The sequence below is a fragment of the Symphalangus syndactylus genome, chromosome 14 (genome assembly GCF_028878055.3).
Source record: "Symphalangus syndactylus isolate Jambi chromosome 14, NHGRI_mSymSyn1-v2.1_pri, whole genome shotgun sequence".
In the NCBI taxonomy this organism is placed as follows: domain Eukaryota; kingdom Metazoa; phylum Chordata; class Mammalia; order Primates; family Hylobatidae; genus Symphalangus; species Symphalangus syndactylus.
The window spans coordinates 90,217,873-90,244,046 of NC_072436.2; the positions used below are offsets into that span (position 1 = coordinate 90,217,873).

The 26,174-nt window shown below is 35.6% G+C and overlaps 1 protein-coding gene and 1 long non-coding RNA gene across 21 annotated transcripts in view; one reads left to right on the plus strand and one right to left on the minus strand.

The window, feature by feature from the left end:
• The window catches only part of NRXN1 (neurexin 1), a 1,136,968-nt gene that overhangs the window by 398,260 nt on the left and 712,534 nt on the right, over positions 1–26,174 (plus strand). For 8 of the 19 annotated variants that reach the window (XM_055242610.2, XM_055242612.2, XM_055242616.2 and 5 more), the window contains 2 exons: positions 19,231–19,532; positions 22,670–22,831. In XM_055242610.2, coding sequence (XP_055098585.1) covers positions 19,231–19,532; positions 22,670–22,831 — 464 coding nt within the window. Of the gene's footprint in view, positions 1–19,230; positions 19,533–21,601; positions 21,647–22,669; positions 22,832–22,884; positions 24,265–26,174 lie in introns of those variants that run through there. The other 11 variants (XM_055242606.2, XM_055242608.2, XM_055242615.2 and 8 more) reach the window with 3 other exon arrangements.
• LOC129462546 (uncharacterized) lies at positions 596–19,224 on the minus strand. Of its 2 annotated transcripts, XR_008650881.2 has the most exons (4): positions 17,942–19,224; positions 11,460–11,566; positions 10,259–10,494; positions 596–1,587 (listed from the first exon to the last, which is right to left on the minus strand). It is a non-coding gene; the product is annotated as an uncharacterized lncRNA (long non-coding RNA). The 2 variants fall into 2 exon arrangements; XR_010115470.1 differs by lacking the exon at positions 596–1,587 and having other exon boundaries at positions 3,632–10,494.

Genomic DNA, 26,174 nt, shown 5'->3' on the forward strand with positions numbered 1-26,174 from the left:
ACATATTGGTCTATTTGATAAGGAGGAAGAATAAAAATGTCTAGTAATAGACCATTCCCATCCCTATTTCCTCCTATATACTAAACCTGAATAGTGCTTTCCAAATGCTTAACTCTGCATATTTTTACATTGAAACTATTACCTTCAATTTTGGTAGATTGCATTGTTCAAAACAGTAATACTAATAACAGAAAAAGATGACATGCACTTGTCCCTAAATCCATGCCAATCAATAATTCACCATTAACTTTAAGATGGATATTCTAATAAAAAATATAAGGAATTCCTTTTTCTTTTTTCAAGGCCTTTTACAAGCTGGCCTGAAACAAACTTATTAACTTCATTTGCCATTATTCTTCATGATGTCACCTTAGATCAAGTCAAATTTCATTAATTTTATTTCTCACCTCAAAACCTTCACTCATTTTTATATCATACTCTGAAGGATCGTTTCCTCCAATCTCCTAAATTTTAAACCTGTCCTGTTTCAAGATGTTATCTAAGATTTGCCATGTAATGAAATGTATCTCAATACTTTAGAAATTTTTTTTCTTCTTTTTAAGTTCCATAGCCTTTTATGTCTTGTATCCCCTTTTGCATTGTAAATCTCTTGTAAACTGTATCCCTGTCTAATTCAGCTTTGTGTTCTTCAAAGCAATTAGCATGGTGCCTAATGCATAGTAGGTCTTTAATATATGTTTCTTTGATTAGCGAATGGTTTAATTTTTCAGGGCTTCCATGACTTATTTTGCAAGCAATACATTTTAAAATGGTCCTTACAATTTTCAAGTGAAATACAAAATTAAAAATATATATTTTCCCTTTAGATTTTATTCTGTCAAATATATATCTATATACATATGTTGATTCAGGGAAATCTCTGGGACTTCACACATGTGCATAAGTGTAAGAGAATACGTTTTTTCAGAGAGCAAAATGGACAGCATCAAGAAGGGTAAATGCAGATGCAAGAACTCAGTGGATGTCAGGGAGTTCTCTACAGGAAACACCTGCAGCAGCATCCAAGAGTGCTTTGAAGGCTTGGAGTGGCTATTCTGCTGAATAACTGAATATTCACAGAGCCAAGATTTATGACCTTGAGCACAGTAGATCTTTTCTGCTGAATGTGATCTTATTCCAAGAGAAGTTAAATTATTCTTCCCAGTTGCCAAGAATACCTCAAAACCGCTTTGCCCTAAGAGATGCCTCAAATCTGCTGAGGCTGCCCACAGCACCAAGAGGCCACAGAATGCAGTGGAATTGCTGGGAAGAATAAAACTTTCCATTTTGTATAGAATTCTGATGTCTCTGGGTTGTATGTCAAATATAAAAAGAAATCTGACCTGAAGTAGGAAAGGCTGAAGGGCTTCTTCTGTGCCTTCCTTGAATCTGAGCTAAATGGAGAATGTTTCGCTGAAGAGAATCCTATGTATTGCCAGAGCCAGGGACATTCAATCTTGACCCACCTGCCCACTCTTCCATTTTCTCTCATTCCAGCTTCCAAATAGCCTGCTTTTTAATTATTCCAACATGCAGCAGCAAATGAGGGAAATGGGGAAGAAATTATTTGTCATCAAATTGAAATACCTGTAAAGAAAACACAAGCAAAAATATATTAAAGCCTTTTATGAGGAGGCTTTTAGTCAACATTTGGCTTGGTTAAAACCTTGAGCCAATTGTTTATTAAGGCACAGCAGTAAAGGAAGCAAAAACCATTTTTTGTACCTTTTCTATTAGAAGAAGGTAAAGCAGCTTAGAAACTTAAAATTACAGCCTGCAGTTTGCAGATATGTCAACTTGTTAAAGAAAGATGAGCCTATCCAGGAAAAGCTACTGATGGATGGGGTGTCTACTCTTCTCATAAACTGTTTCAGGACTAGCTCTTGTTATTTGTCTTTATTTCTTTATTTCTTTATCTACTTATTTTATCCCAAGACTTTCTTCCATGACCTCCTCTTTAGAATATAATATCGACAGTTGCCTTCTTTGAATGGTTACGTAAGGTTTCACCAGAAATACTTAAAGCATATATATTTGTACAGTGAGTTTTAGAGATAGGCTACAATGATAAATTTAGAAAAAATTGAAAACAACTGAATTTAGCTAATTAGGGATTTCTCTGTATCTGGGCAAATGTGATTGTCTAAGTCAGTTGCAAGATACAATCCTATATTACTCTCAGATGATATTTCCTTTGCAAAGGCAGTATGTAATATCAGCATAGTTATTTATTCTTGTGGGATTGCATATTCATTTGTGTGGTTGTACATAAATATTAGCCCTTACAAAGAAAACTGGAGAGTTAAAATCAGATGCTTACAAAGGTCAGTCTGATAATGTAACATCTAAGCATATATTCATTGGGAAAGGGAAGGAAGAAATGCATTTAAGTGTTTCTCCTTTATAAGAGAAAATATGCCAGTTTCCTGATAAGTTACGTAAGCAATATGCAAATTTAAGGCAATATTATACATAGATCATATCTAAAGTATAATTTTAGTTTAAAGAACCGTAAGGTTTGGTGATATTATTACACAAAGTTTATACAGTTATAGAGCCACAGATATTACACATTGAATGCCTAGGTCATATCTCTCTAAACTCTGGGTTTTTACCATTTTTGCATATTAGAATCACCTGAGAAGCTTCTGAAAATCCCAGTGCCCAAGTCATATGGTGATAATTAAAAGAGAACATTGAGGTGGGGTCTGGGGCCAAGGCATTACTATTTTTTAATGCTCTTTAGTTGATATTGTTTTGATGTTAATTTGACAACTCTTATGAATACTAGACATTTTGTCACATCACCTTAGCCTGACATGCCTGGTAATTGTTAGCATTTGCTAATAATGAACTTCTCGTCAAGATTGTGATGTGTATTTAATGTAATTTTTATTACAAAATGATATAAAGTCTATTCTTATTGTGGGAATACTATCAAAATAAAATCCATTATCTGTTTTTAAGTAGGAATATTTGAACATTTGATTCAAAGAATTTTATAATAATACATATAAAAAGAAACTGCAAAAAATAAAATTTGATGTTGAGAGGCTAACAATTAGTGCAAATATGGTGAGGTAGTTGGGATGATTACTTCACTTTGATATTGTAACTGAGAAAAATAATAGTAATATTGTTTGATGATATGAAAGTTATGAAGGTATAATTTTGTATATTTTCTCAAGGAGTTATAAAATTAGGTATCTAGGATAGGGATCAAATTAGGATGGAATGTCATGATGAAAAAATAGACTGTCATGTATTTTACAGAATGAATATTTCCATCCTGAAACTGTGAAGATGTCCATTTAAATCTATCCAAAATAGCATTAAAAATGCAGAAAAGTATCTGGGCATGGTGGCTCACACCTATATCTTAGCACTTTGGGAGGCTGAGGCAGGCAGATCACTTGAGGTCAGGCATTCGAGACCAGCCTGGCCAACATGGTAAGACCCCGTCTCTACTAAAAATACAAAAATTAGCTGAGCGTAGTGGTGGGAGTCTGTAATCCCAGCTACTTGGGAGCCTGAGGCGGGAGTATTGCTTGAACCCAGGAGGCGTAGATTGCAGTGAGCTGAGATCATGCCACTGCACTCCAGCCTGGGTGACAGAGCAAGAATCTGTCTCAAAAAAAAAAAAAAAAAAAAAAAGGAAAGAAAAAAATAATAAATGCATAGAAGTGTGATAGAAAGAACACAGGATATAGAGTCATAAAGCCAAATTCTAGTCCGGCGCATTCATAAGCTGAGTGGTCTTTGCCAAGTCTATTAACTTCTCTGGACCTTCGTTTTTTTAATGTATAAAATGGAAAGGTTGAATAACATTTGTGTTTTCCAAAGTTTGGATGGTGAACCATTGGTGGATTATGAAATCAATTTTGAAGAATTTCTATTCCTATCAAAAGTAGAAGAGTGTATTGAGGGTAGAAAGCTTAGGTATTGTATATGTGTCCTGGGTAACTGGGAAGAAATTTTTGAAAGCCCTTGAATAGAAGACCTCTTTAACTTGTGTAGTTTTCTGAATTGTTGGTAGGGAAGGCATATTATATGGTTAATGGAGGAGGAGACAACTTATTTCAAGCATGGGGTGTAAAATATATCAAATATTCTTGCCATATACTGTCAAGGAAAATGATCTTTAAGAGGAGAAATAATTTGTTTTAATATGGTATTTGGTTTACCCACAAGTAGAAAAGAAAACAACAACAAAAAAAGCAATTGCAGCCTGTGAATGTGGAATGTGTCCTATCCATGAGTCCAGAGAACGCTCACTCTTAGAAGTGAATGGATGTATTGTGAATTATAACTACATATTCAAGAGGTGGTATTATTCAGTTTGGCCAGAATGTTCTCTAACCAATGAAATTGCTTCCAAACTAAATAGTGAGAATGTGCTCTGCTTTTTGATTGCTTCTCTTATGTCTATTTTATTTTGTATTTTGTGCTATTTGTTGGGATGTGAATTCTTTCCTTGGAGAATAAGGTGAGAGGAGGCCCATTACTTTAACAAAAATAAAAAGCAAAAACTGCAAAACATTGAATTGTAAGACAAACTAGTCATTGGAACTAACTAGAAACTAAAAAAATAATAATATGTTAACAAGTGATCCACCCCAATATTGTTGAAGCTGAAGTGGGTAGGGTTCCTGGAAATATACTCTTGTAGAAAGTTTTCCCGGTGATTCTGATGATCATCTCTGTTTTGAGTCAACTGATCTAGAGACCCAGCTTTTCATCCCAACTTCGCCTGTGCACCAGAGAAAATCTCGTAAATGTTATGGATCTCCCTCTTCCAACTATAAAGTTTATAATTCTGTGTTTAGCTTAGATCTCTGATAAAGATGCACAATTTAAATAAAGCTTGTCACAATTCAGCTGAAATTCATTATTTACCTTGGATTCTAAGACCTAAATTTATGTCAAAGGTAAAACTAAAAAAGAGATGTTAATAATTTCATCATCCTAGGAAATATTTTTTTTAACTACTAGATCTAAATACTAACTTGTAGACCACGACAGGTGTTAATGAATGATTAGGCTGTCCCCTCACAGCCATTCTCTGGCATGTCCCAGCTTTATAATCTTGTCCCCTCTTCCGTATTCCAACCACAAAGACTGATCTGGGAATTGACTTCTGACGCAAGTAGAGCTATCCAAGTCTTCTGATTTGGGGAATTCAGAACCTGAAAAGAATTACCTCAAGTTCACTGGAGCTCAATTATATGAGTGGTACAAACCTAGAGGAGACCAGGAACTGTGAGTTCAAGAGTTTGGGTTTACCCAGAGTATCTTCCTCTCCAAGAATTGGTGGTTTAGCAATTCCTTCTATTCTGTGAGTTACCTCAAGTCTTTCTCGTGAATTCTGTGTGTTTGCACTTAATCTGTAACTCTATTGAACTTGGGACGGGAATAAAACCCTAAGGAATCTGTCTTATTTAATGAAATAACTTCTCTCCTATGCATCTAGAATGATGCTGGTTTTACACTACCCTTCAGATAATTGAGAAAACGGTACTCAAACCAGATAGGGAATTTGGGATGAAAAATACTGAGCTAGAGAATGTTGATTAATGATGTTTTCAATACAGCTATGATAGATAGGGTAATGGGAAGTTATGGAAGACCCAGTATATAATTAATAAGAAGTTTCATAATTTATATTAAAGATTTTAATTTTTAAAAAATCTGAAAATGCAGCATAACAGAATATCTATGTTCATTATATTGAGGTAAATAAAGTCAGACTCAGCTACATTTACTGCTCTTGGACATATAGCACCAACCATAAACTGAGGAACTGAACCTAGGGCTCCTAATTTCAAATTATGGGCTCTATCCATGGAGCCCATAGGGAAACACTAGTCAGTATTGATTGATCCTTCTGTACTTTTATTGGATAAATATGTATAATCTCAAATTAAGACTATAGTATATAATATTAGCTTTCTTTTAAAATATTTTATTTTCTATGCATATATTTGCAATTATATGAAGAAGTACTTTAAATTTGGGGACAAATAATCAAACACAATCTGTAACACTAGCAAATCCATTGAAGGTGCTGTTTTCTGGGTTGTGGAAGAAAGGTGATTAGAAGTAGGAAATTTACATCTAGTAGTTTGTGAATATGAGGACTTTCCATATTCCTTTGTCTTTCTGAATTTGTAAGTCCTCACAGAATAATAGGAGAGCTAGCTCTAGAAGCACAAAGAGGCAGGGGTTGCTGTGGGAAGTTCCTTTTAAAAGCGGCAGCCATCAGAAATCTTTAAAGACATTTTAACTCTAGCATGTTGCCTGATTTTGACAGCAGGAGAGCAATTGAGTTTGGCACAGAATTGGGCTTCAACAAATGTTTATTGAATGAATCAGTGAAACAGTGACTCAATAAATCAAGAATGTTATAGAACCATAGAGTTTTAGAATGGAAAGAAACATTGGAGATCACTTAGTCTGACTATGTCACTTTGCCAGGAGGGAAAATGAGGCCCAGTGAGGCTAAGTAGGGTGGTTAAGGGCAGAGCTGAAAAGTGTCCAAGAAGAAACCAGTGTTTCACTCTCATAATTCTTAGCCTGATGCGTTTCCCTGAGCAAATAAAAAAATAAATAAATAGCAAATATTTTATAAAATTATTTTGTAAGTCACTCAGGCACAAACTTGTTTAAGAGAATAAACCATCAATAGAAACATGTATTTTTTTTTTTTCTATTTACAATACTTCAATCTCGTTCTTATGTCATGAACCTTAATTAACCAAGTGCTCCTAGAATGAGGGTGTTGGTCATCATGATATTCTGGGTAATAAAACATTTGGTAAAAACCTGATTTTTTAAAACTGCTGAGTAGTGATTTTAAATGTAGTGGTTACTTTAATAATAATGATCATAATATCTACCATTAATTGATTGTCCACCATATGTTGAATGGAAATTTTTCTCATAGAATTGTTGATTAGAACCTTCTGAAAGAAAATAATTTAAGTAGCCTTCATTGTAAATGGAACCTCCCTAAACTGACCAGTTACGTTCCTCAGCATTTACTAGAGGACAGAAAGACTGACCCTTTAACTACTTCTAACTCCCCACTTCCCACCTCCCTTATCTACCTAAGCAGTGAGGGACAGGTAAGCACAGAGTCTTTAAGGCATAGGCTCTGTAAAACATATTGTTAGTGAAGAGGTTTGCTTTTTTTACCGAAAGTAATTGAGGGAAAAAACTATAGAATCACATGTAGAGCATGTGTATGCCGGGAAAGAAATGAAAGCTGGTGTTCTGCATTCCCAATGCATGACTTTGTATGCATCAAACTTGCTGGCCTGCCCTATGTCTTTCTGAGGAGGGAAGAAGAGGACCGGCAGGGTAGAAAGAGGGGACAAGAAGAATTTAATCTGGCTCGGCGCGGTGGCTCATGCCTGTAATCCCAGCACATTGGGAGGCCGAGGCGGACAGATCACCAGGTCAGGAGATCGAGACCATCCTGGCTAACACGGTGAAACTCCGTCTCTATGAAAAATACAAAAAAAAACAACTAGGCATGGTGGCGGGCACCTGTAATCCCAGCTACTTGGGAGGCTGAGGCAGGAGAATGGCGTGAACCCGGGAGGTGGAGGTTGCAGTGAGCTGAGATCACGCCACTGCACTCCAGCCTGGGTGACAGAGCGAGACTCCGTCAAAAAAAAAAAAGAAGAATTTAATCTGTACCATCAACATTTGGTGCAGCCAGAATTCCCACAGGCATCAGTAAAGGAGATATCCCTTTGAATCTTTGGCTTGAGCCACCTAGCCAATATTACAAGAAGACCACTAGCTGGGCCAGGGGATTAGAGCAGCCGGATGCTATGGGGTGTTGTGTGAAGGATAGAGCTGGGAGACGAGCTGGGGGATGAGACAGATGAATTTCTCTCATGTTGTTGACTGCTGTTGGGAAGTCACATGGGGCACTCGTGAGTCTACTGCATGAAGGGCAGCAGAGGTCAGTAAGGGTGAACCAGAGAAGCAGCTACAGCCCACAGAAAGAGGACTATATGAATAACCACTGCTCTTTTCTCTTCCCCTCATCAGCTCCATCCCAATAAACTGGAAGGGCCAGGTCTTGTTGGGGGGTGATGGTAAGGTACCTAGAGACATACTACATCTTCCTCCTCCACTTTAACTAAAAATGATGACATGATTAACTTATAAATTAGCCCAAACTTTTAAAAACCAAAAGTGACCACAAATTCAGTGATTCTGCCCAAGATATTAAGAGATGGGGAAAAGAAGTAACTTAATGGTTAAAAGCAGTAGATGAAGAAATATAGCATATATACATAAATATTCTGTTTATATTCCACAAATATATCCCATGGATTGACAGTCTTTAAAAAGCTTATTATGCATATATTGTTTAATCCTTACAACTACCCTATAAAATAGATCCTAGTATTATTGTCTTCATTTACTGACAAGAAAACTAAGACTTTAAGGTGATTATTTACCCAAGTGCTCATGTGAGTGGGATTTGAACCCAGGTGTGTATAATTTCATAGCCCATACTCCTATGTTCTATAACTTCATAAATGCTGGACTCACTGCTGTCACTTCCATGCCTACCCAGAGTTTATTTTCCACACAACAGACAGTTATATTTTTGAGATGTAAATCAAACCATGTCATTCCCCTAACTATGAAACTCTAGTAGCTTCCCATTATGCATGGTATAAAATCAAAGAGTTTGACCAAGATTTCGAAGGACTTACATGACATAGCCCCATCTCACAGCTCTGATTTCATTGTATTCCCACATTGCCCCAGTGTCACTGTGCTCAATGCTCACTGGATTTTTTTCTATTCTTTCTGTTCTTGGTCCAGATCTTCCCACAAGTGGTTCCTCAGCATTAAGATCTCAATTTAATTGTCATTGTCTCCTAAAGCTTTCCCAATCATCTAAATCAACTTCCCTGCTCTAGTTATTGCACACCCTCATTGCGCTCTTTTGCTTGCTCAGTTTCACATATAACTCACTTATACTTGACTCACTTATTGTTATCTCTCCATCACTGGTTTGATGAGAGTGGAGACCCTGAGAGCCTTATTTACTGTTGTATTTCTAATATCTAGAGTAGGGGGTTTGCATGTGTTACCTTTGGATTCAATGCTCTTTCTGTGTTGAAATCAAAGATATGCCATAGATTTTCAGTGTTCCTTCTCTTGTGCTCCTAGTGTGAAGAATGGTATTCAACAATTCAAGTGTTCCTATTTTATACTGATTTTAGTGTATACTGACCTACTTCTTTGCATTGTTTTAATAACAAAGTAGCATTCCATCTGAAAAAAACAATAAACCAAAAAACCTTGGTCAAGCCTTCTATGAGGCACAGGAATGGATGGAGTTACAAAAGTACATTTCTTCCCATCCAGCATGATTCCTCATTACACTTATCACATATTTATTACCCTCTCCTCTACTTAATGTGCTGGGGATATCAAGATAATTTTAGTTTTTTTCTTCCTTTTAAAAAACTGCCATTCTTTTTTAAAACATAGGAGACTTTGAGTTAGTAGTATATATTTCTTGCATTTCTAAGTGTTACTAACTTTAAAATGTTCGAAGTTCACTTGACTATAGTAAGTGGAAATGTGACAGCCCAGGCCCATTTGTTTTCATTGAATCAGTTTACATCCAGAATGAATGATAGTTTTCAACTGCAGCAGTGTATGAACAAAGACATTTCTAGGGAGAACTGTAAATGCAGTTGCATGAACCTTGTTAAGTATACTCACTAATAATGATGACTTGTTAGAATATACCAGGAGTTATACACCCTTTACATTTATCCCGAAGAGTGGCACTAAGTTTACAAACCCACAGAGAATTTTATTGTAATATTGCCTAAAGGTGAAACGTGTTGAGAATAAAAATTCAGAGATTGCTTCCAGTGATTTAAAGCCTGGACTCTCTGCTGGGGTACATATTAAATAGATATTTGATACATTTACACACTGATCAGAGCTCTCTGATTCTTTCGCCCCCCCACCCCACCCCACCCCACCCCAGGCATTTTATTTCCAATGAAAAGATGCAAAACAATTCATCTGGATGTTAATTCCTTAAGAACAGTGCCATGATATCAACATATACTTTGCCTTTAATACTTATTTCAGATATGAGAGTCACACAATTGTCTTTATAATTCTTAAAAGATATTCTAAGTTGCAGCACTGTAAGAATCTGTTCATAACAACAAGACTTTCACACTTTAATGTATACTAGAATCACCTTGGGGATCGGGTTACAATACAGAGTTTGCACCAGTAATTGGGGTCGAGAGGGCCTTGAAATTCTAAGTTTCTCACAAACTCCACGTGATGCTGATGATACTGTCCTTCAAACCACAGTTCAAGTAGGGGTTATCGAGATCATTATTTTGTTAAAGCAATTTCACTTTCACCGACTCTCCTCTTCCCTATGAAAATTCTCCTTTCCTCTGCTGTTGCCTTCTAAGATGCTATCATCTGTATATATTTAAAAAAATACATTCTGTAATTTAGAACAGTTTACAAGATGGCCACAATATTTGCATAAATTAAATTGTAGATTTTTAGAGTTACAGACCACCCCAGTCTGATTCTAGGGAGAAAGAAGCAATTGGCTGTTCTTTGGGGTTTGGTTAAATAGATGAATTGCTCAGAATATATTGCCTTGACCAAGTTGGTAATAAGGTGATTTCATAGTTAAATTTATTTACTTCATATCCATTTCATAACTGAGAACTGTTTATAAATACAAAATACCTATACATCTCCTTGAATATGATTGCATTATTATAATTTACTTATTTATTAAGTAATCATTAATTGGCACCCAGAAATTTTCAAATTTCTTGCAGAGAATCTTTATGAAGTCCCTGTTCATGAAGCTACTTTTAATTTTGATTGTGTTAATGATTTTCTTTAGGTTAAAAAATACAGCATCTAGTTCTTTTAGATTACATTGTGGGTACTTGAATCTGAGTCAGGCCCAGAAATTGAAATGTTGCACACCTAGTGAATTCCAGGATCATTTGTTCATTCCTTTCCCTGTGTGTCTCATTTTATATATAGAACTGACTAGTCAGTCCAGCCAAACACAGAATGGCCTGTTTGGTTCCCAGCACCTTTGGTTATTTTAACAAATGCAAATCAAATGCACAATAAGTTCGGAAAATTATCGTACTAGAGTTTTGGAACATGTCCTATTTTCTTTTGCAGAAATATGCTCAAATTTAAGCTGCATTTAGTTTTTGGTAATGAATTAGAAGCTCATTTTATGGCAATATCTAGAAATTAGGAAGAATCTGAGACTGGTATCAAGAGGGCAAGGATTATATTCTGACTTTTCCTCAGTTAGTTATGTGACCATAGTTTTGTCTGTTGGGCCCTGACACTGTTCATCTAATAAATGAAGGCACTGGACTAAATAATGTCTAAGTCTAACTTACCTTTCATATGTAGTGACCTCAAGTATATCATCAAGAGTCCTGGGTCTTCTTTTGAATTATTTGATGGAAGCTTGGCAATTTATTTCTGGATTGGTCTCGAGGTTTACCTAAGTGAGATAAATCTTGAAGAGTGAATATTTTATAAATCTTGATTACTCGCTGCAGAACAAGAGAAGTTAGACTCAGAATTTACATATGTTGAATAACAGTTGGTAATTTTAGAATATTTTACAACATATATTACGTAGAAAATCTAATGAGTGAACTACTCTCCCTTGAAAGTAATGTGATTTTTCCTTGTAATAATCAATTTATTGTTTTAATTTCTCAGTTACATAGTTCGTGGCAAATAAGACAATACTAAATTTCTTAAGGACTGGGGATTTAATTTGATGTGAATTTCAGTAAGCAGACTTTCCTTTTCTGCTTTTTCTAAAGTTGTTTTATCTTATAGCAGAGACAGCCTGGCTTATTTGTTTTAATAATGCAAACTTCTAATGTGTACATCTGCTTGGTCAAGGATGTTTTTGGCACAGTATTTTTATATATTTGACTTCTAGAATAGAAAAATACATGAAGCAGGGCTCTCACCCAAATATCTTTTTTCATTCATTTGTTTTTTTCATATATTGATTTTGGTTTCTGGTTTCTGTTGAACATAATCTTAGAATCATATAACTATAGTAAAACCTTCCAACCTGTGTGATTTGGGATTATGTATATGAAAAGCAATATAATCAAGAATAATAATATTGGCTAGTTTTTTGGCATACAAAAATGGCCTGACATTCTTCATGTAATTGGGGATGGTGGGACTTCGTTCTGCCCACAAGCATCCTTGTCTTTAGGATGTAGGGTAATTTCCTTGCAGATTATTTATTTGGTGAAGAAGTTCAGTGAATTTAGAAGATATAGAGGCATCGGGTCAAATTAATGAATTATATTCTATGCACAGGTAATGCAAAGGAGCATTGTCCTGAGAATCAATTTTTGTGTCAACTTAGGAAGTCATTTAACCTATCTTTGTTTAACATTTTTTTCCCGTAAAGTAAAAATCAGTGATTCTTGGTGTTGAAACCAATCCATTTGTTCAGTCTACCATCTAAGGATTGAACACCTTCTACAACATCCAATGAAGTGGTTCAGTAATGGTTAACTTTTTTTTTCTGTGATAAGAAGTTTGTTTTTATATAAAAAAAACACTTAAAGTTGAACTTACTCTCAGAAAATTAGATGAGTAAGAACTGTGAATTTTCTTCTAAGTTATAGTGGGTTGGATATGGAATAGGACTGAAATCCCATGGCAGCCTCTTAAATATTTTCCTCCAACTGTATGGCAACATAAAACCAGTTGTTGTAGACTATTGGAAAGATGCTTCAAGTTTTTAAATTTTACTTTTTCCCAATTTTATCATAACATTTCTATGGTTAGAAATAGAGGCTCTTTTCATCTTGATATCAATCCATTAATCAACACATTTACGATACGGATCTTCAAACAATTACTACCATGCAGCATATATATATTTTTAAAAATCTTAGGAGATTACTCTTAAGAGCAAATGGTAATTAAAGGATATTAATATTCATTGAAAAGTTTTAAAAAGTGACAATTGAAATTATTACTATCAGCTTTATTTTAGCTTTTACTATTAGTAGTAGCATTAATAGGAATAGTGTCTTCTCATATCATCCTATTAATCAGGAAGAAAATACTTCATCAGATGAATTCATTTTATGCTTAATCATCCAGATTATTCAAACATTTTATTGAAATATAGTATTTATGCTGATAAATGTAGCATAAATGTACAGGTAAATTAATTTTTCGCACACTTAGCACACCCATAAGCAACACTTAAATCAAGAACAACATTAATTGTACCCAAAGATTTCTCCTCACTACTATCCCCTCTCCATCTTTACCAAGGGTAGACACTGTCTTGATTTACAACAACAGAGGCTAGTTATGCTTGGTTTTAAATTTTTTATATAAATGGAGTCAGAACTATGTTCTCTTTTGTGTCAGGCATTTTTTTTTAGCTAAACATTATTACTGTGAGATGTATCTGTATTTCTGTTGCAGTTGCAGCTCATAGATTCACATTGTTATTTAATATTCTATTGTGTGACTATACTGAAATTTATCCATTCTATTATTTGTTGTTATTTCAGTAGTGTTAAGTTTTAGATTATTTATGCAGAGTAACACTATAAACATTCTAGTATGCTATTCTGATTATATGTGTATTTTTTGTTGGATATATGCTTATGAGTGGAATTGGTGGATCATAGCGTAGGCACAAGTTCACCTTTAAAAGAGAATGCCAAGCAATTTCGCAAAATAGTTCCTACCAGTAATGTATGAGCGTTGTAGTTGCCCCACATCCTCACTGACGCTGGATTTTTTTTTGTATTTTTCATTTTATTCATTCTGTGGAGTGTGCTGTTATTTCATTATGGTTTAGTTTGCATGTCTTTGAAGATAGCCTTTTATACTTTAATGTCTGTTCAACTACTTTGTCCTTTTTTCTCATTGTCTTGTGTTGTGTTTTTGTTTTTTTTTGTTGTTGTTATTGATTTGTATGAGGTCTCTATGTATCCTAGATATAAGTATTTATTGACATTTACATGGCTTTGGGTCTAATTTCTTTTTCGTTTTCGTTGTTTTAGCACATATTAGAAATGCATAAGTTATTTGGGACTTGTATTTAAAAATGGACATAGACTTGTTCTTTGAGTGTTCAGCAGAAACACATGTAAACACTCTGCTGCTTAGTATTTGTTTATAGAATAGCACAAAGCTTACTTACAAAGATTATAAGGTAGCAAATGATTAGATGAAACATAATATTCTTATAAATATATTATGGAAAACAAAGTGATTTTTGTATTTTCATGTAGTATATATGTTCTTTCATGAAAAAGAACATAGGAAGAAATATTTTCCCTGCTTAGATTTATGTCCCATTTATGGCATTTTAACGTAATTGCATATTCCACAGACTGAATTTTTTCCAAAACTATGTGGTTGCCTATAATGTAAATTTGAATTACTTAAATTTGGAATTAAACAATACAAAAGAAATGATATATTTTCATTTTTAAGTAAGGGGAATATCATAGTGTTAAAAATACATCAACACCCATATAACTTCAAAGTTTATGACATAGTGAATTGCAAACTGTTTATTATTTTTCCCCTTGGGTATGCCACATTATCTGGCAAACAAAACCTTTGTTGAGATTTATTCTGAGTTATGCAGATTTGGAATGATACAAGATATCTTGGATAAAATTCTACAGCCTTCTTACTGGACCAAACCTCTTCAAGCTCCAAAACTTTATAATTTAGTTATTTAAGTGGAAACTTTCTTATATTACATGCTTCCCTGCCCTTTTAAACTGAGTAGACTAAAACACAATTATAATTTTCTTACTAAGACATATCTTCACAAACAGTTGTTTTTTTTCTCTTTTTTTCTTTCTTTCACAATGCTGTATGTCACTTCTTTCTGACACGCAGGTGTCATGGCATGTTAGACAGAATCTGGATTAGTAGTCTGAATCCTAGTCCCACTTCTGTTACTGTCACATTTTATGAATTTGAGGGTCATATAAACTCCATGAGCCTTGCTTTCTTAATAATGTAAATTAATGGGTTGGGCTACAGGATTGTCTTTAAGGCTCTTGCTGACTCAGAGATCTACTTATTCAGTGGGAATGTAAAATTTTGCAAATATCATATTCAGATAAGTGGATCTCTCGTGTGTGTGTATGTGTCTGACAAAAGTTTTCATAGATTGCCTCTCTAAATTAAATCCTTCATCATGTAGAATTGATTTTTGGAATCAAAAGGATGTAAAGATCCAATTTCACTTTTCTCTTATAGATAACCAATAGTCCCAGCAACCTTTACTGACCTCTGTATCTTTTGCTAACTTATCTGCAATGCCAGACAATATAAACATAAATTGTTTTCATATATGATTATTAGTATGCATGCACACACACACACACATGCGCGCACGTATATGAACCAGAACCCACTTGACTACCTATCATCAAATGAGCAGAACAATAAGCAATGACAAATGAGTTGAAGGAATTGGCAAATGTTTAGTTAATTGATCATGGTTAACTGTTTTCTAAGGACTGAGACCCAAGTTCTTTATAATATGTGAAATTCCCATGGGATTGCATAATGCCAAAAGAAACTTATTACAGTTGGTCAATTTTTATCTTATCAGCATCAGCAGTATATAAGAATGACTTTCGGTGGCCTTGGCAAAATGTGGAATTATTCTCTTTTCTTTTCGTTTTATGTCAATTTCATGGCTATGAAATGGTATCTGAATGTAGTTTGATTTTTACCATTTCCTGAATACTAATAGGAATGAACATGTGTTCATTATTCGTGAGCAATGCATATCTATTTTTCTATGAAATTACATTTCTGTTGTCTGTGTTCTTCATTGGTTGCCTTTATTTTTGTATTGATTCGCTGAGGTGCTTGGCATATTCTGGATTATAATCCTTTGTTGATTAATAGGAAATGAAAATATTTTCTCCAAAATTGTTATTTAACTTCTTACTCTATGGTATTATTGATGACCCAGTATTCTTAATTTTAATGTAGATGAATGAATCAATATTTATTAGTGCCTTTATGCTGATTTTAGAAATCCTTCTATTCTTCCATATCAAAATTTATTGTCTGACATGTTTTCACAGATTGCCTCTCTAAATTAAATTGGGCATCCATGCAGAATTATTTTTGTGAACAAAAGGATGTAAAGATCCAATTTCACCTTTTCCTTATGAATAACTGATTGTCCCAGTAACCTTTATTGACTAATCTATCTTTTGCACACTTATCTGAAATGCTTGACAGTATAAATTGTTTTCATATATGCTTAAGAGTATTTTAAGTTTGATTGTGGTTATTCTCCTCATTTTACCTATCCTAATGCATTTTCTTCAGCACTATAATTTTGTAATAAATGTCCATCTTTACACAGGCAACTTACTTCATCTTCTTTCTCTGGCATATCATGGCTATTTGGGACTCTTTTTTTTTCTCATAGATTGTGAAGAATCAGCTTTTTACATTTTTTTTAAAATTTTTTGAGATTTTTATTATGATTTTATTGAATCTATAAATCTATTTACATATGTTGAAATATTGTCTCTAGTACACAGAACTCTAAATTCTTTCCAAAATCTCTTATTAAGCCAAATAATTTTTGTAGATTATTTTAGTCTGTCAATTTGTGCAGTATATTTGCTTATATGACATGATTTTCTTCATTTATAATCTTTACAATGTTCATATATTTTTCTTGTCTTCCTGCATTAGCTACAACGTCAAGTGTAGCATTGAATATAAATGTTGATAGTGGGAAATCCTTGTCCTGTTTCTTATCTTAAAGAGAAAATTCTGGATTTCATAATAACATATGATTTATGTTGTTTGTTTTAGATCATTTATCACATTTATCACGTTAATTAGGCAAGCAGGAAGACATCGACTATTTATCACTAACGTATCAACTTTACCAGATGTCTGCACAGACGTGATCTCATTGTATCTTCACATTCATTCTGAAAGATTGGTGTCTCTAACCATTTTCAGAAAGCAAAATTCGAAAAGCAAATAATTGTTCTAGTGACAGCTAGTGGCCAACCTGCAATCCAAACTCATATTTTGACCCACATTTTCCTCTCAGTATAATAATAATATATAGTTGTGCTTGTGCCCAATATTGTACCACTTGCCATGTTGGACTGACCAGGGGAGCAGACACCTGGACTATAACTTTCTGAGACAGGAATTAAGTCCATTGTGTTCACTTCATTATCCGTAATAACTGGTACTGGGCTTAACACTTGGGAGGTGCTCAGCCAATATTTTGAGCGTTTGAATGGGAGGAATTCACTATTACAGATTGGGAGGTCCTTCCTATGACTTACTCAGAATTATTTGGTCTGACTGATAGTCTTGGCTAATAATTTACTAGTAGTCAATGACTAATATTCCAGGGCTCAATTCCTGGTGAATACCTGTAGGTGCTCACCGTGATATTTGTTGCTATGGTTTGACTATCTGTAGCCACTGATGGCCATTTTCTACATCCAGGAAGGCAGATCATCTGGCACTGATGTGTTGAAAGTGATTTGAGCTCTGATTCCAGGACGTGAGTTATTTGACAATCAAATGAAAATAGTCCTGAGATTAAAAACCTATTACAGGGGAGAGTGCAACACCTGCTGATGTATCAACCCTCTTGCGGGCATAATAGTAATAGTATGTTGGCAGTGGGACAGATTAAGTTTCTCCAGTACCTTTTATAATTATATGTTTATAGTTTATCAGAAGCTGATTCCCAACCATGCTGTCTCATTTTTCTTGGCACAGCATCGTTATTGCCTAGAAAGTCAAGGGGTCTTATGGCTTACATTCTTCCTTTGGTTCAACTTACCTAATCAGTGGAAGAAGACTGTTCTTTCCAAATATCCACCTTTCTGTTTGATCTGTCTAGCATCTCGTGAGATCCGCCTTGTTACTCCTAAATCTGGTAAAGACTAAAATACCTAGAAAATGTTGAGACTTCATTTACATGCTATCCCCATGACGATGTGCTAGAATTCTTACCAGTGTCATAACAGCCAGCCCTACCATCTGCTTGACGAGACCAGGGAATGGATCAGTAATCCAGCTGACTCCATTAGACTTTCTGTCGCTACTCCCTCCATCCAGAGAGAAAAAATGCACATGCTCTGTAGGAGGTCTGTTTACTCCCAGACCAGATTCTATCTTTTTCTCTTTCCTTTCTCCTTACCAGATAATTTGCTATGGTCTCTCAATGATAAAACTGTTTGTCTCTTCATTGAAAAAGATCTTTGAACATAAATGTCTCACTGAAAATTAAAATAATACCTCAGTTGGATGGAGAGAATCTTGAAAACATCTTGGAATCCATTGTTGTCAGCAGAGTGGAACCATCCAGTGTGCATTTATGGTACCTGATTCATGCCCTGGAGACATCACAGAGCTACTTTCTCTGATCAGAGCTCTTGCAGTGATACTGAAAAATTAATTGAATTTTCAAGAATGTCAGCTTTAGCTACTGCAGCTGATGGCCCAATAGTTGAAATTTATTAAAAATATACTGCCACCTAGTATTCCATGGTGTATATGTGCCACATTTTCTTAATCCAGTCTATCATTGTTGGACATTTGGGTTGGTTCCAAGTCTTTGCTATTGTGAATAGTGCCACAATAAACATACGTGTGATGAAGCTAGAAACCATCATTCTCAGCAAACTATCGCAAGGACAAAAAACCAAACACCGCATGTTCTCACTCATAGGTGGGAATTGAACAATGAGAACACGTGGACACAGGAAGGGGAACATCACACTCCGGGGACTGTTGTGGGGTTGGAGGAGGGGGGAGGGATAGCATTAGGAGATATACCTAATGCTAAATCGAGTTAATGGGTGCGGCACACCAACATGGCACATGTATACATATGTAACAAACCTGCACGTTGTGCACATGTACCCTAAAACTTAAAGTATAATAATAATAAAATTAAAAAATAAATACTGCCACCTACAGTACTGTTTGACTGAGACAGAGTTCATGTCCTGAAATCTAATTAAGCAGGGTTAATTTTGGGACTGATTAGCTATTGTTTCTGTTAAGACCTGCTGATTTGCATAATATATTTGTTTACTTATGTATGTATCATCTGTTTTCCTCTAGGAAAAGAAGAATATATTGCCACGTTCAAAGGATCTGAATACTTCTGCTACGACTTGTCTCAAAACCCCATTCAAAGCAGCAGTGATGAAATAACTCTGTCATTTAAAACCCTTCAGAGGAATGGACTGATGCTTCACACTGGGAAATCGGCTGATTATGTCAATCTTGCCCTGAAAAATGGAGCTGTCTCTCTGGTCATTAATTTGGGATCAGGGGCCTTTGAAGCACTAGTGGAGCCTGTGAATGGAAAGTTTAATGATAATGCCTGGCATGATGTGAAAGTCACCAGGAATCTGCGTCAGGTAACAGCGCAGTGGATAAGAGAGTAACTGGCTTTGTTTCTCGCTATAGCTGTGTGTGTGGTACTTGAAAACTCTAACAACATGATACAGGGCTCCTCAGAGTCACTTGCAAATTAGCTTTTTCTTCTTTTGAGATGAATCTTCCTGCCGTACTTGAGCAGGGGCATATCTAGAAAGTTCTGGGGGCCCAAAGGCTATTTTGATACAGGGCCATATAAAAATTTCCAAAAGGGCTGCAAGGATATCCCTGCGACCTGCCCTTCCTGTGATGTGTGTGATTTTGTTGTGTTTTTGGTTTTTTGTTTGTTTAATTTTAAATTATAGTTTTCGTTGTGATCATTTGGAAGCATGCACATTGGGGTCATTAAATCACAGTTCCTTTTTTGTAGTCAAAAAAATAGTGTTTGTGATTTGGGATTATATCAGTCCCTACTCCCTCCTCCTCCCACCCCCAAAATGGGGACAAGAGAAGTCCCTGAGGGGAAACATTTCTTTAGGGGCTTACATATCTCCTGAAGGGTCTGTTTTTGAAGATATTTTTATTTTTAGCATAGATACTGTAAGTTAAACCCCGAATGACTCTGGAAAGGCCAGTTAATCTTCTAGGTGCCCATTTCTATTTAATTGTATTTTTTAAAAAATATTTTTCAAGATGCTATATACTAGGAAAATATCAACTATTTACTAAATCTATGGGTCTACATATACTGTATGTTTTTAATGAAGACATGATTACAGTATATATACGAATGAAAATGAATAGATTGTCCTTTTGTATTGAACATTTTAAGTTTTGGGTATTATGTGAAACTTTATATTACAGTGTATCATTTTGTTAAGTGTTGACAGTCACTAATTTTATTGCCGTACATGCTGATCTTAAACTAATATCCTTAACATATTTGTTGTTTCTCTGAACAGTTGCAGAATGACCGGATTGTCTCTGGTTTTCCTTTACCAAAACAGCCCTCTCTTTCAGAGCTGTTAACTGTCTAACCTTTTCTTTCCCGTTCTGAAAGGTTTAAACTATCTGAGCTAGAGAAACAAAAAGGAGCTTTAAGAGTGTAGATTTAGTCTAGCTAAGGCAAACAAATAAAACAGAAAGATTCTTGAGAACCCCAGACCTTCCAGATCCCTCATTGACATGGGAGGGGCCCTGCATGCTTCCACCTGCCTTTGGAGAGGATCGGCCACCATCAGTATAACTGTAGACCATGGGTTTCCTATGAGTCTGTCTCTTTGGTTTTCCTTTTTTTTTTTTTTTTTTTTTCTCTCAGATATGGACAAAGAAACCAGAGGCTCATTTGAGAGAAGCACAGAAGGAAGGGTGGGGGCTTAAGGAGTCCACTTTCTAGATTTGCCTTTGCTCAGGTTACAAACCAAACTGCGAATTGGTAGCTCAAAGGAAACTGTAGTTATACAGCCGGGGTGCATGTGTAGCAGGACAGATTAAACACAAATCCATTCTACTCATTCTATGTGTCAGGATCTTTGCTTTGTTTCATTGCAGTAAACTGTGACCCTAAAGTCCATCAATATGACCGAAGGAAGTTTTGAAGTTGAGGAGGAGTCCTTGTATGCTGTAAAATTGAGTAGTAGGGCAATGCCAACTGATTCCTACTAATTTCCTGGGGCTGGGGTGGGCCAGGGTGGAGGAGGGGTCAAGTATGGGCATAGGGCTGCAGTGGTCAGCTGAAACGCTTCAGGCCTTTGAATCCCTTTTAGACTTTTCCAATGTCTCTCAGATGTACTCAGGAAGACAAAGGGAACATTGTCATGTGTCTGTTTCTGTCTAGTAGCAAATTATGAACAATAATAGCAGGAAAAATATTACCTCTGTGGGAGGCCTACTTGTTAGTCTGCTTTTTTCTTGTAAAATTTTTTTGCCCTTTTTCTATGTTACTAACATGCTTAATAACTAACATGTCATTCATGGAATGTTTCATTCTACTAACCGTTACCTGAATCAAAAAATGTACTAACATGGTAGAGACCATCATATTTTTTAAGTAACGATCGTTATTCTGTTCACAGTTTTTAATTTCCTTTCTCCCCCCTTCTCCACAAAGCACTCAGGCATTGGACACGCTATGGTAAACAAACTACATTGTTCGGTAGATATCATTCTAATTGTTTCTTATTTTGGGTTTGCCGTGTGTTTTCTTTCTTTCTTTTAACTGTAGACATCATTAACAAAAGAGGAACTGCGGTTGGTACTCTTCTGCTTACTTTGACCTCCTTCTTTTCATCTGTTGTTGACCTTCTTATTTTTTACCTGTTCCTGTCAACTTCTGTTTTCCAACTCACCTGTAGGGGCATCGTTAACGTTTCGAACGTTTTGCATCCAGCTGTGGTTAACACGGGATAAGACAAAATGGTGGCTGGCCTGAGTGACCGCAGGCTCAGCCAGTCTCTAACCATTCATGATGCATGGCATGGAAACTTGATTTGGGAATGCTGGAGATGCCACACCCACTCATCTTTACGTCATCACAAAGCAGTTGTTTTTATTTTTATTTTTTTCCTTTGGTTCTCCCTGTTTTCTTTCTTTCCTTTTCTGAACTGTACTGTACCTCCTGCATGTGCACATCAGCGTGCGCCGCTTCTACTGGTTGTTTTGCCTTTTCTCTCCCTTTGGCATGGACTTAGGCACTTGCATGCTGAACAATTGCTGCTCAATAGTGCAAATAGTGATGTTGCTGGAAATAGCTTGTGCCTTTTATGTTAACAAGGTGCACGTTGTGATTAGTTAATAACAGACAACTAAACTTTACTAATATGTACACCAGCCAAACTAACCTAGGAAGCATTTTACTAACACCATTTTTGTGTCTGCTCAATAACTTTTGAGTTGCAGTAGGGATGATGCTGACACTAGTTCAATAATCAGTTAACTCTCTAACTAGTTTAGATCTCTTAGGGCTAGTTGAATAGAATCTAAGAATAAACCTCAAACAGACATGAAAATGGGTTCCGTCATAGGTCTAAAAACAAAAACCAAACAAACAGAAAAAAGAAAAAAGCAAAACAAACAAAAAAATAATAAAACAAAAACAAAACACAAAACAGGCATATCCCAGGATTACAGTATCTAGGTCTGAGTATAGCGTGTCCTTTCCCTGTGCTTTGTTATCTAGGTGACAATATCAGTGGATGGGATTCTTACCACAACGGGCTACACGCAAGAAGATTATACCATGCTGGGGTCTGATGACTTTTTCTATGTTGGAGGCAGTCCCAGCACAGCCGACCTTCCAGGGTCACCAGTCAGTAACAACTTTATGGGCTGTCTCAAAGAGGTAAATATCGTTGCCATCAGAATCATTCCTAATTCATAATCTCATCATTTCAGATCCAGCATGAAAGCGCCTTTGCTGAAGACCCGATGTTTCCAGACTCAAACGGCACAACTTTAAATTCAGTATTCTACTATTGTTTATGTAGGATTGGGGGAGGGAAACAGCTCATAGATCATTATGAAGGAATTAGTCTGTAAGTAATTTACATTTCAGATTTGTGTGGACAGTTGATATTAGCTATAAAAGAAAGTCAGACAAAAAGAGATACTGGGTCTAAAGTTAAGCTAAATGGTTTACTTGCTTATTGCTACCTAAATGCTATCGGTGTTTTGCATTCAGTGATGACTTTTTTGAGTATTAAAAGAAAAAAGAAGAAAAAGAAATTAGGCTATAGGAGAAGCAACGACTATGTAATTCAAAACAAAACTAAAAGTAAGTCTATATAATGACATCATTTTGTTCCCTTATTTTCAACACATTCTGGAGGAAGTAAAACTGTTTCATTTGTTATCTGGTGAATTTACTTGATATTTATCTGAGCAAGATCATCAAACTAAATGATATCAATAATTTCATCACTCATTATCAGCTGTAGTTGTGTATTGTAACTTTGTGTATAAGGTTGGAATTTGTTGGGTTTTGGGGAGAGAAAGATGAAGAAGTCCCTGAATTTCATTTTTTAATGAATATTTTCCATAAAAGCTGCCTTTAAAAAAATTCATTCAGACACAATCCAATTTCTTTGGGCTACTGGAACCAGAGGTTCCTCTTACATTGTATGGCTACAATTTAATGGTGTAGATTTCTTTTTTTTTTTTGCTCTGTTGCCCAGGCTGGAGTGTAGATTTCTAAAAATCAAAGTTAAATAACTTTGAATTCACTAACTATTAGCCATAGGTGCTGTTGGTAAGCAGTGATGTACTTGGTTTATTCTAAAGTAAATAATTTAATCATATAAACTTGATTCAGTTAAGCATTAGGGAAAAACAATTACTACTGAATTATCCTTCCCTGTCTTCTCTTTATGTGAACATACTGTTTGATTTGTTGCCCAGTGTGTGATTGTATATAGAATAATCCTAAGGGTGATTTAAAAGTGCAATAGTTTTAACAAACATGAAGAGGTGCAGTTCTGGAAGGCCAAACCTACCCATGCTTTGTAGTGGGAGTGGTAGATTGCCTTTCAGAAAGTAAGTTTTACTGGTTACAAATATGTAGTGTGATCCAGGTTTGTGTTAAGCTCTGTAGAGGATGATAATCTAATTATTATTATTTATTATTTATTATTATTATAGTACTAATATTTCCAGAGCTGTTATTTTGTGCTATTCTAAGAGCTTTATAGGAATTCTCACAATATAGGTAGACATTTCATTATCTGCATGTTTCAGACAAAGAAACTGAGGTTTGAGGCAGGTAAGTTTCTTGAGGCAGGTAAGTTTCTTGAGGAAGGTCACACAACTAACAAGTATTAAAGTTTAAATGTTAATCGAAGAAGTCTGATTTCAGTGTCCTTTGTGCTCTTAACTACTATAATTAAGAGCCCTGTTGCAAGATAAATGTTTGTTAGAGTTCAACAAAAGAGTTGAACAAACTCTCAAATTTGTTACAAACTAAAACCATGTTTACAAATATATAATAAACTGTGAGGAATGAAGTATTAAATTATTTAACACAGTTATTTGATTTAAAAAGAGGGTGAGATGAGTGAGAGTTCTAGAAGGCAAGGAGATAAACACAGAAGAGTCAGAATGTGAACATCTCAAACAGTGACTGATTTAGACAGGCAGGGATGGAGAAACTATATCAGGTATGGTAAAAGAATAATTAGATATTATTAGAAGATTTCTGAAACTCTGTTCTAGGGATGGAAAGAGGAGGGCGGAGCCACATCCGCAATCACCCATACCAACTTCCTCATTTTCACTGTGAGCCAGGCCAACTATAATCAGTCCCTACATCCTGCTTTATAAGGAGAAGAGTAATCCTGCTTAGATTGGAAAAAGGAAGGGGAATTGAGGGATCTCTAGCAGAAATGGGAATGTAACTAAAGAACTCTTTTGGGCATCCAAAAAATAATAATAATAATAATTCCTGCAGTGAATCCCTGAGTTCAGCTGAGACACATAATCTGATAATTCTGCATAAGTGAGGCAGTTTTTTTTGTGTGTATAAAACTGTAGTTAATTGCCTTAATCTAAAGTAACAGTTTCAAATTAAACTGTGCTTCAGATTAACACCTCTAATTTATGAATTGATAAATAAAGATTCCTTACCTTAGTATTCATTTTTTTTATATTGGCCTTTTAACCACAAAAACCACAATACCAAAAAATAAGTCAGGTGGTCCTCCAATTGACATGTTAGTTCACAGCTGGTGAACTCATAAAAGGAGGATTCACTCGTGCTGTTGTCACTATGGGGTTTGGATACAATTCACTCTTCTTTATTGATTGGACACTTTCCACCTCTGTCTTCTGCATCTGGGGTGTGTGTTTGAGGAAGCACGGTCACTTTTTTCTTGACTTGTGTAATCTTTTTCATTTTACTTCTTCTGATGCACTAGAGTTTGGAAGGATATCAGCACAATTAGTCTATAAATCAAAACATACCTCACTTGGAGGGCTTTTTTTTTTTTTTTTTTTTTTTTAATAGATGGAATCTTGCTCTGTTCCCCAGGCTGGAGTGCAGTGGCATGATCTCAGCTCACTGCAACCTCCACCTCCACCTCCTGGGTTCAAGCAATTCTCCTGCCTTAGCTTTCCAAGTAGCTGGGACTACAGGCATGCACCACCACACCCAGCTAATTTTTGTATTTATAGTAGTGACGGCTTTCACTCTATATTGGCCAGGGTGGTCTTGAACTAGTGACCTCAAGTGATCTGCCCGCCTTGGCCTCCCAAAGTGCTGGGTGTCGTGGTTCATGCCTGTAATCCCAGCACTTTGGAAGGCTTTTTAGTTGTTCATAGTTTCCATCCTGTCTGAACCGTTATCTGTTTCGAAGGCCCTGCTCTTGTTACTTCTGAAATGAAATAGTGACAAAGAATCATGGATTTTGAGTTAAATCACCCTACTTCAAATAGGTCAGCTTTGTGGAGTTACTGAAAAGAGAGGGATATGCCCATGTTCATTCTCACAGAATCTCTCTTAACAGTAAAGTCTCTGTAAGTTTTCCTGAACTCTAGCTTGGACTTCCTGGCCTATAGCACACTGCATGTGTAAACCCTTAATTATGACTTCATTTATTGGCTGATAGCATTTTTATTTTCAGTCTAGTATGTAGTCCCTCTTAGCACAACCAGTCTTGAAGGAGATTCTAATAATACTTTGTCTGAAGTCATGG